At 35.5% G+C, this 18,315-nt stretch overlaps 3 protein-coding genes and 1 pseudogene across 34 annotated transcripts in view; 2 read left to right on the top strand and 2 right to left on the bottom strand.

Moving 5' to 3' along the window:
- LOC126701961 (uncharacterized) overlaps nt 1–6,980 on the bottom strand; it is a 41,583-nt pseudogene extending 34,603 nt beyond the window's left edge.
- LOC126701962 (uncharacterized) overlaps nt 1–12,755 on the top strand; it is a 43,543-nt gene extending 30,788 nt beyond the window's left edge. Inside the window, exons 2-7 of one of the 3 annotated variants that reach the window (XM_050400444.1) lie at nt 8,242–8,575; nt 9,637–9,807; nt 9,898–9,987; nt 10,183–10,302; nt 10,399–10,471; nt 12,210–12,755. In XM_050400444.1, the coding sequence (XP_050256401.1) occupies nt 8,402–8,575; nt 9,637–9,807; nt 9,898–9,987; nt 10,183–10,302; nt 10,399–10,446 (603 nt within the window). In that variant the 5' untranslated portion in view covers nt 8,242–8,401 and the 3' untranslated portion in view covers nt 10,447–10,471; nt 12,210–12,755. Of the gene's footprint in view, nt 1–8,137; nt 8,576–9,636; nt 9,808–9,897; nt 9,988–10,150; nt 10,303–10,398; nt 10,472–12,209 lie in introns of those variants that run through there. The other 2 variants (XM_050400443.1, XM_050400445.1) reach the window with 2 other exon arrangements.
- The window catches only part of LOC126701953 (uncharacterized), a 73,822-nt gene extending 58,909 nt beyond the window's left edge, over nt 1–14,913 (bottom strand). For both annotated transcript variants that reach the window (XM_050400425.1, XM_050400436.1), the window contains exon 1: nt 14,720–14,913. In XM_050400425.1, coding sequence (XP_050256382.1) covers nt 14,720–14,842 — 123 coding nt within the window. In that variant the 5' untranslated portion in view covers nt 14,843–14,913. The remainder of the gene's footprint in view (nt 1–14,719) is intronic.
- Nucleotides 1–18,315, top strand: part of LOC126701951 (disease resistance protein RUN1-like) — a 143,769-nt gene that overhangs the window by 15,562 nt on the left and 109,892 nt on the right. The gene's annotated exons all lie outside the window — the stretch shown is intronic.

The raw sequence follows: 18,315 nt of genomic DNA, 5'->3' as shown, positions 1-18,315 counted from the left end.
ATTGTCCGCGTTATAGAAAAAAAGGTCATACTTATTAAAAAACAACAAACCATCCTTCACGTAAAGGACTGCACTAGTATAAGCTACAGATAGACCAGCCTGGTCACAATTGTACACTGGGACCAGGCTAAATCTATATCTATGATACCGTGAAGGCGGGTCACACGACACATGTGTAGGGAATTTAACCTAAAATCCCAACCTGTGAGAAACAAAACAAATAGAGAAAACACACGTCAAAGAAAATAATCACATGCACAAGACAATATTTACGTGGTTCGGCAATTTGCCTACGTCCACGGATTTGCAGGGATTTCACTATTATCAGGGAAAATACAATAGTGCACAAGAACATTCTCAAGAAACCCAAATCCCAATTACACCCTAGCACTCTCTCACAGAAAAAATAAGAATAGAAGCTGACTACCTCTCTTTTCTCTATTTTCTCTCATGCGGCTTGCTCGCTAGGTTAATTGGAATTTTTCTTGAATCTCTCTATATATTCTCACGGCTACACAACTACTTAAACATAATATATATATATATATATATATATATATATATGTCAAAAGTCGGCTGGAGTAAAAAATCCTATTACAAATAGGATTTGTTCAATAGGTGGACATGGGCTTGTGGCAATTCAAGCCACACACGGCCCACTTCAACAAATCTCCACCTTGGCTTGAATTGATCAAGCTACACGAGCAAACTCCTCTATCAGCTCCACCTTAGCCCTTAAAAGCTCACAAGCTGCAAACATTAACCACAATCCTCCATAACATAGTCCTTCATCCCTGCAACTCATCCTCTTGTCCTCAAGTTAGAAGACCAATTGAAGCTGCGCACAGCTTCAACTTCTCAATAGTGACACCCTTAGTCAACATGTCTGCCGGGTTCTTAGATCCACAAATCTTCTCAAGCATTACCAGCTTATCTTCAACAAGGTAACGGATAAAGTGGTATTTTGTCTGTATGTGCTTCGACTTTGAATGAAAAGCCGAATTCTTGGCAAGAAAGATTGCACTCTGACTGTCACTGTGTAGAATGCCCATCTCCTGCTTCTTACCCAATTTATCTAAGAAACCATGTAGCCAAATCATCTCCTTTCCAGTTTCAGTTGCTGCAACATACTCAGCTTCTGTACTAGACAAAGTAACAATCTTCTGTAGATTTGAAGCCCATGATATAGCTGTACCACCCAGAGTAAAAACAAACCCAGTAGTACTCTTTCTACTATCAATATCACCAGCAAAATCAACATCTACATAACCCTGCAGTTTCAAACTTGCACCTGTGAAACAAAGACATGTATCTGATGAACCCTTCAGATATCTCAGAATCCACTTGACTGCCTCCCAATGCTGTTTTCCAGGCCTACTCATGAATCTACTCACAACTCCCACTGCATGTGCAATGTCTGGCCTTGTACACACCATAGCATACATCAAGCTGCCAATAGCTGAGGCATAGGGCACCTTGCTCATATGGTCCCTTTCTACTTCTGCCTTCGGTGACTGTTCTTTGCTTAGTTTGAAATGACTACCCAAGGGTGTGCTTACTGGTTTAGCTTCATTCATGTTGAACCTGCTGAGAACTTTCTTCACATACTCTGACTGTGAAAGCTTCAATGTACCATTAGCCTTGTCTCTAATGATTCTCATACCAAGGATTTGCTTTGCAGCTCCCAAATCCTTCATTGCAAACTGTTTGGACAATTGCTTCTTCAGATTATTAATCTCCTCAATGCTAGACCCTGCAATAAGCATATCATCCACATACAACAATAATATGATGTAAGAATTGTCAAAAAACTTAACATAGCAACAGTGATCAGCTTCACATCTCTTGAACCCAATTATGTGCATAAAACTGTCAAATTTCTTGTACCACTGTCTAGGAGCTTGTTTTAGGCCATACAAGCTCTTTCTTAGTTTGCAAACTAAATTCTCTTGTCCTTGAGTAATGAACCATTCTGGCTGAATCATGTAAAGGTCTTCCTCCAAGTCACCATGAAGGAATGCTGTCTTCACATCTAACTGCTCAAGATGTAAGTTTTCTGCAGCCACCATTCCCAGTACTAGTCTGATTGTTGACATCTTCACAACTGGAGAAAATATCTCTGTGTAGTCAATGCCTTCCTTTTGCTGGAACCCTTTAACAACTAATCTGGCCTTGTAACGTTTGCTACCATCATGCTCATTCTTTATTCTGTATACCCACTTGTTGTGCAAAACCTTCTTTCCTACTGGCAATTCAGTCAGTTCCCATGTCTGATTCCCCAACAAGGAATCCATCTCATCCTTCATGGCTAACTCCCACTTGCTTGAATTCTCATCTTGCAAGGCTTCATCATAACACTCTGACTCACCACCATCAGTCAACAGGAGATAATTTAGAGTGGGTGAATAACGCTGTGGAGGTCTAATGTTTCTGGAAGATCTGCGGATTTTAGCTACAGGTGTACTCAGATCTACTTGTGAATTTACATTCTCCTTATCTTCTTCACCCCTTTTCTGGACAGTACCTTCAGTCAATTCATCTAAGTTGACAAACTCAGATTTCTTTTGATCTATCTTTGTAACATCTGACACTACAGTTGACCTGTCCTTGTACATAACTTGTTTATTAAATATCACATTTCTACTTCTGATGATTTTCCTGTTTTGTTCATCCCAAAACCTATAGCCAAATTTCTCATCACCATAGCCAATGAAAAAACATATTTTAGACTTTGCATCAAGTTTACTACGAGCATCAGAATCAATATGAACATAAGAAACACAACCAAAAACTTTTAAGTGTGAAAACTTTACCTCTTTACCGCTCCAAACCTCCTCAGGAAGTCTAAACTCCATGGGAACTGAAGGTCCTCGATTTATCAGGTAAGCTGCAGTGCTAACAGCATCAGCCCAAAAAGTTTTTGGTAGTCCAGCATGCAACCTCATACTCCTAGCACGCTCATTGAGAGTTCTGTTCATGCGCTCAGCCACACCATTCTGCTGTGGTGTCCCAGGAATGGTCTTCTCCATCCTAATTCCCTGTGCAGCACAATACTCACTGAACCCTCCATCTATGTACTCTCCTCCATTATCTGACCTCAAACATTTTACTTTCAAACTTATTTCTGTCTCAACCATGGCCTTCCACTTCTTAAAGGTTTCAAATACATCAGATTTATTTTTCAGAAAATAAACCCATACCTTTCTGCTTGAGTCATCAATAAAAGTGATGTAGTACCTTGAACCTCCAAGGGATGCAACTGGAGAAGGCCCCCACAAATCAGTGTGTACTAACTCTAATTTTCCAGCCTTCGGTGTCCTGCCAGTTTTCAAGAAGCTCACATTTTTCTGCTTTCCTAAGATGCAACTTTCACACATGTCAAAATCAATGGACTTCAATTCTGGTAGTTTTCCTTTTGACAGCAGCATCTTCATCCCTTTCTCACTCATATGACCAAGTCTGCGGTGCCATAGGCTTGTATCAATACTTGCATCAGCAACTGCAATTGTGTCTCTTGGACTTGAGGTCATGTACAGAGTACCAGTCTTCTTTCCACGAGCCAATACCTTAACTCCCTTTGTAACCTTCCAAGTACCACCAACAAATAGTATTGCATGTCCTTCATCATCAAGTTGTCCAACAGAAATCAGATTCCTCCTCAGGTCAGGAATATGTTGAATCTTCTCCAGTAACCAAACAGACCCATTGGGCAATAATATTCTAACATCTCCCATACCCACAACATCCAAGGCTGAACCATCAGCCAAATACACCTTACCAAAATCACCTGCAACATAATTCTGTATGATTTCTCGGTGTGGAGTGGTATGAAACGAAGCTCCTGAATCCAAAATCCAATCATCAAGTGGACTGTCTACTGCAAGAAGTAATGTATCCTGTACCTCTTCTGTTACAGCATTAGCAGAATCATCTTCATTCTTCTTCTTAGGACTTTTGCATTGATTCCTAAAGTGACCTGTTTTCCCACAATTCCAGCATTGTACTTGTTGGCCTGATCTAGATTTACTTCTGTTCCGATTAGAATTTCTGGATTTTGATCTGCCCCGATTTGAATTTCTGTTATTACCTCTGCCTCTTGTCTCAAGATTTAGGGCAGAACCAGATCCTGAGGATTCACCTGCATCTCTTCTGCGAATCTCCTCAGCCAGAATTAAATCTCGTATATCATTGTACTTGAGTTTTTCCTTTCCTGTAGAATTGCTTACTGCCATCCTCATTACCTCCCAACTGTTTGGCAAAGAAGCCAAGACGATCAGAGCACGAATCTCATCATCAAAATCAATTTCTACAGACGACAATTGATTTGTGATAGTGTTAAATTCATTCAGATGTTGTGCTACTGATGCATTCTCTGCCATCTTTAGATTGAACAGTTTCTTCATCAAGTGCACTTTATTGTTTGCTGACGGCTTTTCATACATACCAGACAAAGCCTTCATCAGATCTACTGTGGTTTTCTCCTTTACAACATTGTGTGCAACAGACCTAGACAGAGTTAACCTGATAACTCCTAGTACCTGTCTGTCAAGAAGAGCCCATTCATCAGCCTTCATAGTCTCAGGTTTTGTCCCTAAAAGAGGCAGATGCAATTTCCTCCCATAGAGATAATCTTCAATCTGCATCCTCCAATACGCGAAGTCTGTGCCATCAAACTTTTCTATTCCAGACGCCTTTCCTGCTTCCTCTGCCATTGCTCCCACTCAAACCTAACCCTAGGCTCTGATACCAGTTGTAGGGAATTTAACCTAAAATCCCAACCTGTGAGAAACAAAACAAATAGAGAAAACACACGTCAAAGAAAATAATCACACGCACAAGACAATATTTACGTGGTTCGACAATTTGCCTACGTCCACGGAGTTGCAGGAATTTCACTATTATCAGGAAAAATACAATAGTGCACAAGAACACTCTCAAGAAACCTAAATCCCAAATCCCAATTACACCCTAGCACTCTCTCACAGAAAAAATAAAAATAGAAGCTGACTGCCTCTCTTTTCTCTATTTTCTCTCATGCGGCTTGCTCACTAGGTTAATTGGAATTTTTCTTGAATCTCTCTATATATTCTCACGGCTACACAACTACTTAAACATAATATATATATATATATATATATATGTCAAAAGTCGGCTGGAGTAAAAAATCCTATTACAAATAGGATTTGTTCAATAGGTGGACGTGGGCTTGTGGCAATTCAAGCCACACACGGCCCACTTCAACAACATGCACCAATCTCCGCAAGCTTGGAGCTCAACCAGAGGAATCTAAACTCAGCCTTGCAGTCATAGAGTGAGTACTCCCGCCAGCACGCCATGTCTATCACATAGTAAGTCTGATCCAAGTGCAAAGTTACAAACCCAATTATCACAAAATCAAACAACAAATGTTACAGCAGATTTATTTTGTGAAAGCTTTTGCTAACAAGTTTTATACTCGATTAATGAATTATGCATGCAAACTAATGAATTATCTTTTTTAAAGATCTATTAGAATAATTTTAAAGGATTAAATTCACCCATTCCCTATCAACTTAAGCATTTGGGAGACATGATATTATCATGATATCTGAGCAAATAGTCCTAAAGTTGAATTCTATCTCTACTCTACCTCCCCATTTAGAAATTGTATTCCACTTTTAGTTTGGACCCACACATGTGAGAGAGTGTTACATTAAAGAATAAATATATTATTAACTTATGTTTTTGATACAATTGTTGATTTATCATGATCGTTTAATATTTCTTAACATGTGCCCTTAAGGTACTCATTAATGAGCTAAGAAGCACGGACACGGGTACGGGTACAACAATGCGACACGGAAATTTTTGAAATTAGACACGAATACGGCAAGACATATTTATTAAATAATTATTAAATATTTTTTTATTTATATTTTCTATATATTATTAAGCATTTATTTTTCATATAATATTAAATATATATCAAATTAAGAGTAATAACGGACAATAAAGCAAATTCATGATTATTAAATGATGTTTAGCAACTTTCAAATGCACAATTATTGTTCAAACATGAATGCTCTCTTTGTTTTGCAAGAGGTATTCAATGCCTCTTATTCTTATGTTCCGGTCGTGTCCTGCATTTATTATTATTATTTTTTTTTAAGGATGCAATTGGGACATGCATAGGCATGTCAAGTGTCCAGTGTTCGCCGCACAGGTAAAACACCTTAAATGAAGTGTCTGTGCTATCTAGTTAACCCAGTTAACGAGTTAAGATAAGAGCAAACTAAACAAACTTGAGTTAACAATTACTAAGTAAAAGACTTTGCTAATCCATATGTCGATTACCTCACGAAAAATGCAGTCAAATATAGAATATGACTGAGTAAAGCCTGAGGAATCTTTAGTCCTAGCTCCACTAGGCAATGCAGAAGGAAAATGGTGCAGTATCGAACCATTTCTTAACCTACTCACTGTCGTTCTTACTCGATACCACAAAGCATCGCTTCCCTGCTGGCCTCGCAAACACATACCTACATATAAAAACAAAAACAAAAAACAAAGCTTAAATTTAAATGTGAACATCGCGCATGAAATTGTGGACATTTATGTGTACATCGAAAACAGTGAGAGAGAGAGAGAGAGAGAGAGACCAGTCTGGGGGAGTTGATCAGGGACGTCGATCATCCACTCGGGGAGCATGAGTTGTCAGGTGAACCACTTACGAGCTTCGGCGCCTTTCAGTTTCGAGGCGTGGCGAATGTCGAGCTTTTTCGGTGAGTCTGAGGGTTCAGGTACGGGTTCGGGTTCGAGGTCGGAGTGGAGGTTGAGGAAAGAGGCTAAGCAGCAAGCTTGGTGTTGGCTGTCGCGGCAGTACTGTGCTTGGTGTTGTAGGGAGAGTTCTTTGCGCCTCTGTTGATCGGAGATCGCTGCTCGTTTGAACGGATGGTGGAGATCGTGTGGTGCCATTTTGTTCTGCTTCCACAGTTCCACCTTCGTCCGTGAACCTCTTCTCTCTCTTTTTTTGTTAACTTGGAAAGTAAAGGAAACCGTTGTTCTACTAGTAATTGTACCGGCGTTGTTCTGTTGTCGTTTTAGGGCCTTCTCAAATTCTTCAACTAGTAATTGTACCAGCGATGTTACGTTGTTGTGTCGGTTTTCAAATTTTTTTTTTTAAGATAAAAATTCTACTCTAACTTAATTAATTGTATATGTGTGTGAAGTTTCATCGCGTTATAGGAACACAATAGTCAAAAATCCCTTTTTAGTATTGTTGTAATAAATGTTTTTTTTTTTTTTTAATTTATGGAAAATTGGGATTAACCATATGAAATTAGGCCCAAATTTCACTTTGTTTACCACTAACTTAAAATTTGTCACTTTACCCACTTGAAGTTGGTTTTGTTACTCATATTTACCTACCTCACTATTTTTAGGTAAAAAAACTCTTTTTAAGACTAAAACATAGCATAAAACATATTTAAAAACCCTTCTTGTCCAATGCAATTAACAATGATCGAATAGTCATGGAAGCGTTCCTGATCAACCATGGGGAGTGTGAACTTAATGTGAGGAGCAATTTTGTAACCAAAAGATGCCCTAAGGTAGCGTTGACAGCTTGTTGGGAAAAATGGTGAGCCAAGGCCTTGGTTGTGTTCTTGAAGAACCAACGAATTAGGTTCAATGATGTTTGTCTTCACCTGTACTAATAATTTTGATATTTGATTTGAATTTATTTAAATTTTCATTGATATTATTCGTTTTAAATTTTTATTGATATTATTCATCATTTTTATAAAAATTAGCTCTAAATCAATTTGGAGGAACCTCCTCAAACCCACTACGTGATAATGTATAAAACTATTTATATGTATTATATAAACAAGTCACATAATTCATTAAAAAAAATCATATAATTAAAATTGGAGGTGAATAAGCTGTTCAATTACCACATAGTAGATTGGTGCATGATAGCCAAACATATTTAAAAGCTAAACTCTTTTTTCCAAATAAATTAGTAATCAAGTACCAACTCCATCAGGTCTTTACCAAACCAACCCTCACTGCATCTATATCATTAGTCAAGCCCAATCCAACCCCCAGCTTAGCAAATTTAAAGAATCATCTTGAGCCCAATTGAACCCCAACTCAAAGCCCAACCCACCAACAACCCAAAAACAAAACAACTGACCCTTTTCTAATCGCTTTCCAGTCAGTCAAGCGGTTTCAATGGTAAAAAGCACAGAGGCGCAATAGGTGGAAGGAACTGGAAGTGGAACATGGGAAACTCTCTCTCACTTGCAGCTTTTCACTTCTACTTCTAGTGCCAATAAGGTTTGAACTTTGAATTGAAGTGAAGAACTTGAATAGGGAGTTAGGGTTGTTTTGTTGAGGAAGACACGACACAGTAGAGAGAATGGAGCGTAGTTTGTGGGGTCACTTGCCGCTATTGATGAGGTCGAATTCGAAAGAGTCAGTTGAATACATTCTCCAAGCCCTTTGGAGAACACGAAAAACTGGTCTCGACCCCGCCGACCGCCATATCGTCCGCGACATGCTCCAGCTTGAAAACGATTCCGACCTCGACCCTGTATGTATCACCTAGTACACACGCCTATTCAATTTAGCTGAAAATCTTGTCTTGGAATTTCTGTGTTTTTTTTTTTTTTACCATGTTGCTGTTATTGTCATAGTGAATGTAATAAAAATAAAAAACAAAAAATCTTAGCTTGGTCTATTTTACTGTTACAATTTTATTTCCTCGTATCTATATGACATGACAATGTACTAGTGTGTCAGTAGCTCACTATGAGTGGTGGAGTATGTGAAAATGATAAGCAACCATTCTTACTCTGACAAAACTTGTGGTCTTAAGAAGAACTTTAAAATTTCAATGAAAGGTTAATTTGAGTGTTTTTTTATTGATAATTGTGCGTAGGAAATGTGTATAGTAGCTACTAGAAAAGGCTTGAAAGGAATGTTTTTGAATGTTTAAACTTGATAACAACTTCTTGGGGCTTTTTTTTTTCTTTTTGTTTTCTTCTGTGTTACATGCGAGTACTTCATTCAATTTGTGTGAAGCTATTAGAAAAAGGAATTGAAGTAACGTTCAATTTAATTTGAGTGTTTTTTATCGATAATTGTGCGTGGGAAATGTGTATAGTAGCTACTAGAAAAAGCTTGAAAGGAATGGTTTTGAATGTTTAGACTTAATAATGACTTCTCGGGGCTTTTTTTATTTGTTCTCTCTGTTACAGGCGAATACTTCATTCAATTTGTGTGAAGCAATGTGAATTGGGTCATGATTATTCACTGTTTAGTGCTTAACTTCATTTGCAATCTATCTTTTTTGTTTACAGTTTGTTGAGGATCCATGGTTGATCCCAAAATTTTGGTGTTGGGTTCTTAGTGTTCTTAGGTTCAATTTGGAATTTTGCTGTCTTTTGTTGAACTAAATTATCTTTTGACTAAACATGCGTAGAATGATACAAGGTTGCTTGTATAAAGCAGCCATTTTGAAAGTGTTCATCTACATTACTTGTTATATTATCACTATCTACATAAAAGGTGATTCAAGTTTTCTAAGTAGTATAGGCTTTCTTAGCGAATTCCACCTGGTGTGGGTTATAATTCAAATGGTCTATATTGCAGCTTTTGGTATGTCTTCGCATGTTGATCCGTAGGTTTGTTTACGAGAATGTCAGCAAGGATGACATTCATAAACTGTTTCCCACTGAAGTATTGCCTGAACTACAAAGACTATTGACGCTTCTGCTACAAAAGTTTCAACGAGAATGGCAGGATGATTTACTCAAGGATCAGGTAGAAATTTGATTATGGTATACGCAACCTCACTGATCTACTAGGTAGCACACAAGAATCTGACTTTATTTCTGAATGGACAATGTCTAGGTTACTTTGCCCCGGTTGAAGGCAATGACATGGGATATGGCAAATCAAGATGCTGAATCCGTAGACCCTGTGGCTGTTATCAATTTGAAGGTATCTAAAGAGTATCTCTTACATTTGAATTTTTAGCGGTGAATGAACTTAGAATGAGTGTCCTTTAGTTTGTAATTTGAGAATGAGTGTGAGAAATAAACATTAGATAGACACTTACTGGAAGTGTAAGATAAAAAATATGTTCAATTGTCTGTGTGATTAGGTGACTATGGACTGTTACTACTCATTTTGCAGCTTCAAAATGATGCACAGTCTCACTCAGGAGAATTGGATGTGAAGTTCCAATTATCTCAAGATACTCTAGAGACGATGCTGAGTTCCATGTACTCTATAAGAGACCAGTTGTCTAACATGGTTAGTGTCATCTTTGATTTTTTATTTCTTCATTCCTAAATATTTGTCAAAGTGCAAATGTGGTTGTCTAAATATGTTCTATCATCTTCCTTTCAGGATGAGACCTCAACGAGGCATTTATCCCAAGAAACCAATGTGATGTAGTTCATGATATGCATGAGATACTGTGGTATGATTTGGTCTCAAAATCTGTTTTTATTTTATTAGATTTCACTATATATGCTGTGTGATGAATGAAAGTGGCCAAATTACTTTACTTGAGAAAGACGTAAAGTTATGAACTTTCTTTGTTTGTGTGTGTGTGTTCTTGGGGTGTCAATCACCCAACCATGACCCAAGAATTTACTTCATTGTAAGGGATATCAAATTATCAATTCACCAAAAGCACCCCTTCTGCAGATTGAATGGGAAGTTTAATCCGGTGACTGACTAGTTCAACATGGTCAACCTTTGATATAATAGATAATGAATTCTGACAAATTTATGTTGACACCGTAGTAAACCTTTCCAGAAAGCTCATGACAAAAACTTGTTCCCCCACATATATATATATTTTGATGGTTTGGGGGGAGAATTTGAACCTTGGACGTTTCCATTGGAAATACTAGGAAATGTCAATTGAGTTACAAGCTCTAGGCATGTGTACATTATATTGGAAACTAAGAACTAACTCATAGAAGCTATAATCTGTCGACATCTAAATGGCAGAAAGAAGAGAAAAAGAATTAACCAATGATGACATGCACTATTTATTTGGGCATTTTGCTTGTACTCCTAGAGTAAAAGAAAAGTAAAAAGAGAACCATAAAGAAATCATGTGCGGTAGTGATGAAAAAGTAAAGGGTAGTGATGAAAAAGTAAAGGGCTTTGATTGTCTTCTACTCCTTTTTACCTTTTATACACTCTTTATACACATTTTGTCTCATCATGTGTAAAATGTGGACACCTAGTGTGAAAGTGTGGATATCGTATGTACAAAATGTACATTAGGAATCATAATGTAAAATGTTTGTTCCTGAAGTAATAATTTAAAAAAAAAATAAAAATAAAAATTCTTGAGGCAATAGTTAAAATGATTAGAATAGTGCATTTTCTTTGAGCATTACTGTGTTTGGAAAAGTTCTGAAAAAAAACATAATCTCACTGCTATAGGCGAAGGTATACATGTTATATTCCAAACCATAAAAGAGAAACCATGAGAGAAACCATAGTTATTTCACTGAACCATACTACATCTTAGATTTGTTAACTACTAAATAATTAATGTAATTGTTCTAGTTGGTCCTCTTTCTTGTCTTAAAAATAGTTTTTTTAAACATATTGATTGCAGCAGTAGTTCATGGGACTATAGTAAAATAGTTGTTTGTTTTTTTAAAATGTTTTTGTTATTATCATAGTAAATGTAATCTTAGCTTGGTCTATTTTCCGATTAAGATTTTAGTGTTTATATTTGTAATATTTAATCTTAATTATGAAATTCATTCATTTTAAATTGAGAGTATACTTTTTTGTCTCCATTTTTCAGTCAAGTTTGTTAACTATGGTCCATAAATTTTAAGTTAATGTTTTTTTTTTTTTTTTTTTTTTTTTTGACCTATACAATAGAATTTCAACATATGGATACCAATTAGATTTTTGTATAGGCCGGGATTCGAACCCTAAATTTCATATTCAATAACAAAAGATTTTACTAAGCTAATTGAAATTCACAACTTTCAATGAAAGGTTAATTTAAGTATTTTTCTGTCTGATAATTGTATAGTACCTACTAAAAAAGCTTATAAAAAAATGGTTTTGTTACATGTGAGTACTTTATAGTTTATACAATTTGTGTAGTGTGAAGCAATCTGAATTGGGGTTATTCAGTGCTTAACATCAATTGCAATTGACTTTTGTTTTTTTCATAGTCTCTTGAGGATCCATTGTCAATCTCAAAATTTTGGAACATAGACTTGGTCGTTGTTGGGTGTTGGAAATATAGTACTGAAAAAAAGAAGGTTAGAATGATCTCACAATGTTGTACAATCACGCTACGAAAGCATTGTCCTTAAAGTGTACCTGGAAGTGTGTGCAAACCATAACAGAGAGGGTAGAGCAAAGCAGAGCAGAAGGAAAACTAATCTGGACCTGTGCGACGGGGAGGGGCAGTGTGTGTGTGTGATATGGATAAAGCCCACTATCTTAAGATATAAATGGTGGCTTACAATGACATATAAACACATAAGTGAGTTCTCTCCTAACGAATGTGGGATTCACAACAATGTATAAAGTGTTTGGAATACATTCCCACACCAACATTGGGTTCTCAATGTTTTTAGGTTGAATTTACTGGAATTTTGCTGTTTGTTGTTGAATTGAATTATCTTTTGACAAAACATGCCTAGAATGGGGTTCATGACTTTGTTAAGCATCTTGAAAAGCTTGAAGTATGGGGACTTATCAATTGCACTAAACTTCAAATTCTTCCAAGTATGTGGTAGATGCTTATGCTGAAATTGCATCTCGAATAAAATATACTAGTATTATTGTGGGGGATTTCTTTTATCAAACTCTTAGGGAATTTAGAAAATTTAAAAAGAAAAAAAAAGTATGGAAGAGCTAGTCTTCATCGATTTAAGAAAGCTAGGCCTGTTTGGTTTGTGTTGAGGTTGTATTTATTTTCTATTTTCATTTTCTCTACTCATTTTATATACTCAAATCTTATACTCATTTTTTGTTTCCATCTATTTTTTTGTTTGGTATCATTTCTTGCTTTGTCTTCCCCTTCACTTTTTTTTTACGACAACCACTAACAAATAGAGAGTGTTCTTTGATGTGACAAGTTAATGATAGCAAGACCCATAAATTTGATTTTTTTTACGAAAATGCCACTGTATTCATTTTCAAGACAATAAAAACACCAAAAAGTTGTATTAATTTTTTATATTCAAATCCTTTTTTTTTAATACTAAAAATGAAAACTAAATACAAATACAAAGCCAAACAAGTTTTTTAATTCTCATTAAAAAAAAGTTTTTTAATAGAGGGTCCTACGAAAAACTGAAAATGAATACAAAATGTATCTCTTTTTCGCTCAAATCAAACAAGCGCCCATTCTAAGTGAGCATCCCTAAGCCAACACTTGAATCTATGGGCCTGTTTGGTTTGTGTTGAGGTTGTATTCATTTTTGTTTTTTGTTTTTTGGTACTCATTTTTTGTTTCCATATATTTTTTTGTTGGTATCATTTTCTACTTTGTCTTCCCCTTCACTTTTTTATCTTATTTTTATTTTTATTTTTTTATGACAACCACCAACAAATAGAGAAAGAGCGTGTTCTTTGATGTGACAAGTCAGTGATAATGAGGCTCACAGATTTGATTTTTTTTTTTTTATTTATGAAAATGTCACTGTATTCATTTTCAAGAAAATGAGAACACCAAAAAGTTGTATTTATTTTTTGTATTCAAACTTTTTTTTTTTAATACTAAAAATGAAAACTGAATACAAATACAAAGTCAAACAAGTTTTTTAGCGGTTAATCCTACAAAAACTGAAAATGAATACAAAATACACCTCTCTTTGCTCAAATCAAACAGGCCCTATGTCTCGCTTCCATGCCAGGAAGTAAAGAGCAAAATATTGCTCATGGCTTTCGAATTATCAATAAAATAAAAAATACGCACCAATGAAGCTTGCAATCAGACATAACTTTAACATAAACAATTATAAAGAAAAATAAAAAACCCATTTCTCTATCTTTGTTATTTTAAATTTTCAACTTTTCTTCTTCCTTCTCCTCTTCCAATCTCTTCTGTTCCCTTTGAAGTTCCTCGCATTTCCATCTCTCTCTTTGTTAGTATAATATAAGCCTTCCAAAATTGAAAATTTAAAAGAACAAAATGGTGTTGCTTAGCATGAATTTTCTTCCTGGCTGTGTTCGAACTTTGAATACCATGCTTAGCAAAGGGAAACATACATGTATACATGTGACAACATGTGTTTCTGTTTATTGTTCCATGTTTCTATTTATCTATTAAGGTTGCAATGCATTGGTTACATACATCATCCCTCTTATATTATGTAAGTCTGTCATATGTGAGACCAACACATAGAGAAATGATGCATATATGTGATGAATGAGACAACTTTTCCTCCTAAGGGCAAACTCCCACAGTTTAGCAGCTATCTAGTTTCTTATCAAATCATTAGTTGATTAAAACAAGGGGCTGAACATAAAACCTTCTTCTTTAATTTGGAAAACTTCAATGACATTGATAGTTATGGCAACTCCACTTCATGGCAAAAGTTGCTCAACAATAAGCGAGTGTCATGGATAGGGTTACATCAAAAGATAGATATGTTTGCAAAAACATAGCACACAAGGTATTAAAAGACAGGCCCGGGCTAGATGAGGAACTTAGAGATTCAAACTAAACCTTTGTATTTGTATAATTTCCAGCCCGTGCACGCTCTGCAAAGCGAAGCATTTTAATAGCCAAGATTTCATCACCGTTAACAGCTTCCAGAGCACTTCTCACAGCAGCTTCAGCAAAGCCCATCTCCACAAGTTTTTGCACCTGCTGCTCATCAGGCTGCCATAGTTGAAGACAAATTGCAAGTTACAAATGCATAGACTCAATTAAAAAGAAAATTACAGATAAAGTACAAACACGTGACAGTAATAGTAAAATTCCATACCCAAGATGAGACCTTTTCAATAGTGAAGATAGTGACAGATGTGCAAGTATATGACTGCTCTATCGAGGTTCCTCTTTTGATCACAAGCCTTTAAGGCTTTTATTTAGTTATAAGCAAAACATCTGAATGTTTCTTTAAAAAAAAAAAAAAAAAAAAAAAAAAAAAAAAAACTCCTGAATGACAGATGCAAAAAAAGAAAAAGAAAAAAAATAGTCCACTGCATGATTTTGTATTTTCGCCGTTGATGGAGCAAGGCTTAAAGTGATGCTCATGAAAGGAATAATTACATTCATTTTGAATTCAAATCATAAAATACAAGTCAACTTGTTAGGTTACTTGTATGGAACTTAGTAATTGAGTCTAGCTTTAACAATCAAAGTTGCAATGCATCGATTACATACATCATTTCTCTTATATTATGTAAGCCTCAGTCATATGTGGGACCGACACACAGAGAAAGGATGCATACATGTGATGAATGAGACAGCTTTTCCTCCTAATTAAGGGCAAATTCCCACAGTTTAGCAATTACCTAGCTTCTTATCAAATTATTAGTTGATTAAAATGAGGTGCTAAACATAAAACTTTCTTCTTTAATTTTGAAAACTTCAATGGCACTATAGTTATGGCAACTCCACCTCATGGCAAAAGTTGCTAGACAAGATGCTAGTGTCACATGGATAGAGCTACATCAGAAGATAGATATGCTTGCTAAAACATAGCATGCAAGGAATTAAAAGAAAGGCCTAGGCTAGATGAGGAACTTAGAGATTCAAACTAAACCTTTGTATTTGTATCATTTCCAGCCCGTGCACCCTCTGCAAAGCGAAGCATTTTAATAGCCAAGATTTCATCACCATCAGCAGCTTCCAGAGCACTTCTCATAGCAGCTTCAGCTAAGGCCCTCTCTACAAGTTTTTGCAGCTGCTGCTCGTCAGGCTGCCATAGCCGAAGACAAATTGCAAGTTACAAATGCGTAGACTCAATTAAAAAGAAAATTACAGATAAAAGTACAAACACATGTCACACTAATGGTAAAATTCTATATTGAAGACAAGACCTTTTCAATAGTGAAGATAGTGACAGATATGCAAGAGTATGACTGTGCTATCGAGGTTCCTCGTCCGATCACAAGCCTATATGGCTTTGCTCTGACAATGAACAAGTATGATTCTATTGCAGACCAGAACGGCCCTACTGTTTCGAAGCAATGTGGCTTAAAGATGAAGGCTGTGAGGGTGTGGTTCACTCAGTATGGGGTGCACAAATCGCTGGTCCTCCAATGGACAAGTGTTCCAAAAAAGTCAATCTTTGTCAATCTCAACTGAAAAATTGGAGTAAAAGGTCCTTTGGGAATGTTAGGCAAGCTCTAATAAAAAGAGAAAGCAGCAGCCGAAGTGTCAACTATGATTCAACTATTCGAGCAGATTACAATGTTGAGAAATGAAGGTGTAACAACGAAATTTAAACTATAAAATTAATTGTAATTTTTTTTGTTTTCTTTTTTAGATTAAGAATATAACAAAACGCAAAGCTTAATTGTATTGAACTTTTTTGATTCAAGATTTAAGAAATAAAAACGTTGTTACAGATAGTACTAAGATTGTTTTTCGAGGGGTTATTGGTTTATACCGCGTCTGGTTGCACACTCGTGCCTGACAGTAACGCAAGGTTCAAATTTCGGACCCCCGATGTGGCGTTCGGGGGGTCTCTCAGGAGTCTTCTTCGACTGATCGCTGAAAAGGACACCCATCCGTCACCGACGGTAGTGGCAAAACTGAGATTTTGATGTAAAAATAAGTGGAATTTCCGGCACCGGAAGAGTTGTTATGAATTGTGATTGTACAAAACTCGTTCTTTGTTTTATTTTAAAGTAGAATTTTATCCAATGGAATTTGGAATTTGATTCGACTTTTTTTTTCCTTTTTTTTTTTTTTACTCATTTGAGAGAGTTAAAAAAAAATAATAATAATAAAGGAGAGGCGGGATATTGGAAATGTCAAGGGTATAATGGTATTTTGCATACATGAAATTGAAATGCATCCATTTTAATTGCTTGTCTCAGACGCGAAGAGTGTTCCTTCCTAGATTCTTTTTCCTCGAGTCTTCTCTGTCAACAAAAAGTGCTCTCTCCTCAGTCTCTCACACTCAACAAACAAACTCAGATCAGGTAAGGAAACATAGATCTTCATTTTTTTTTTTAATGTTTTTCTTTCCTTAATAATTCAATCAGTGAATTTGCTATCAGATTTATGAATATTGTTTTTTGAAAATCTTTGATATTTTTTTTATTTCATTGATTTCTATTTGATTGCAGATTTACAGATATCACATATTATATTCATTTCTTTCTTTGTTACTGTTTAAGTTATTGCGGAAATTATGATATTTTAATAATGGAAATGAAACCTAGTTGAGTGTGTATGGTTATGACCAAGAGTTCAATTCCATTGCACTGTGCAGTGGTGCAATGGTCACTTCATAAGTATAAGTATTTGTGGGGTGTTGGGAGCAAGGGCCGGGGTTCAAGTTTGTAGGAGATGAACTTTACACACATATACACTTAGATTAGACTAAAGTAGAATTTCTATTTTATATAAAAAACTTCATACACATATACACTTATATTAGACTAAAGTAAAATTTCTATCTTGTATAAAAAACTTTATACACATATACACTTAAATTAGACTAGAGTAGAATTTTTATCTTGTATTAAAAAAAAAATAATAATAAGCATAAGTTTTTCCACTTAAAAATGTTTTGTGATTATCCTATGTTTAGCTCTATACGAATATTTTTGAAAAGTTTTTATTATTATTTTTATTTGCAATAGAATTCTACTTTAATTTAATCTAAATGTATATGTATGTCAAGAAACGCTCTTTTAGAGACTTGAACTCTCAGCCCTTATCCCCCTAAATCCCACAAATGCCTGTACTTGTAAAATGACCATCACGTGGTTTTTGCAATTTTTTTTTTAAATTTTTTTTAGAGATAATTACAATATATTGCTAACTTCATAACTAGAATTCTTTCCTCCCTAAACCTTCAAATAATTTGTGCATGAAGATGTGTCAATTTAACTACAAGGTCTTGGCTTTTTGAAAAGTTTCTTTATACCATAGTTAAATCATTTATTTTCTATAAGTTAAACTTTATCATATGCTTTTGTTTGTTGTTTTTCTAAGATTATGTCATTTTTTACATCTAGGTTGATGTTTATCTTATTGTATTTGAGTTGGGTATAATATTGGGAAATTGTTATGCCTTTTTTCTTATTTCACTTACCTAAAATAATGAATTAATTAAATATGTGACATATGACATGTTC

This window comes from Quercus robur, chromosome 10 (assembly GCF_932294415.1).
Source record: "Quercus robur chromosome 10, dhQueRobu3.1, whole genome shotgun sequence".
NCBI classification, from domain to species: domain Eukaryota; kingdom Viridiplantae; phylum Streptophyta; class Magnoliopsida; order Fagales; family Fagaceae; genus Quercus; species Quercus robur.
The sequence above is the reverse complement of the archived record's forward strand: the minus strand, read 5'-3'. Positions and strand labels throughout refer to the sequence as shown.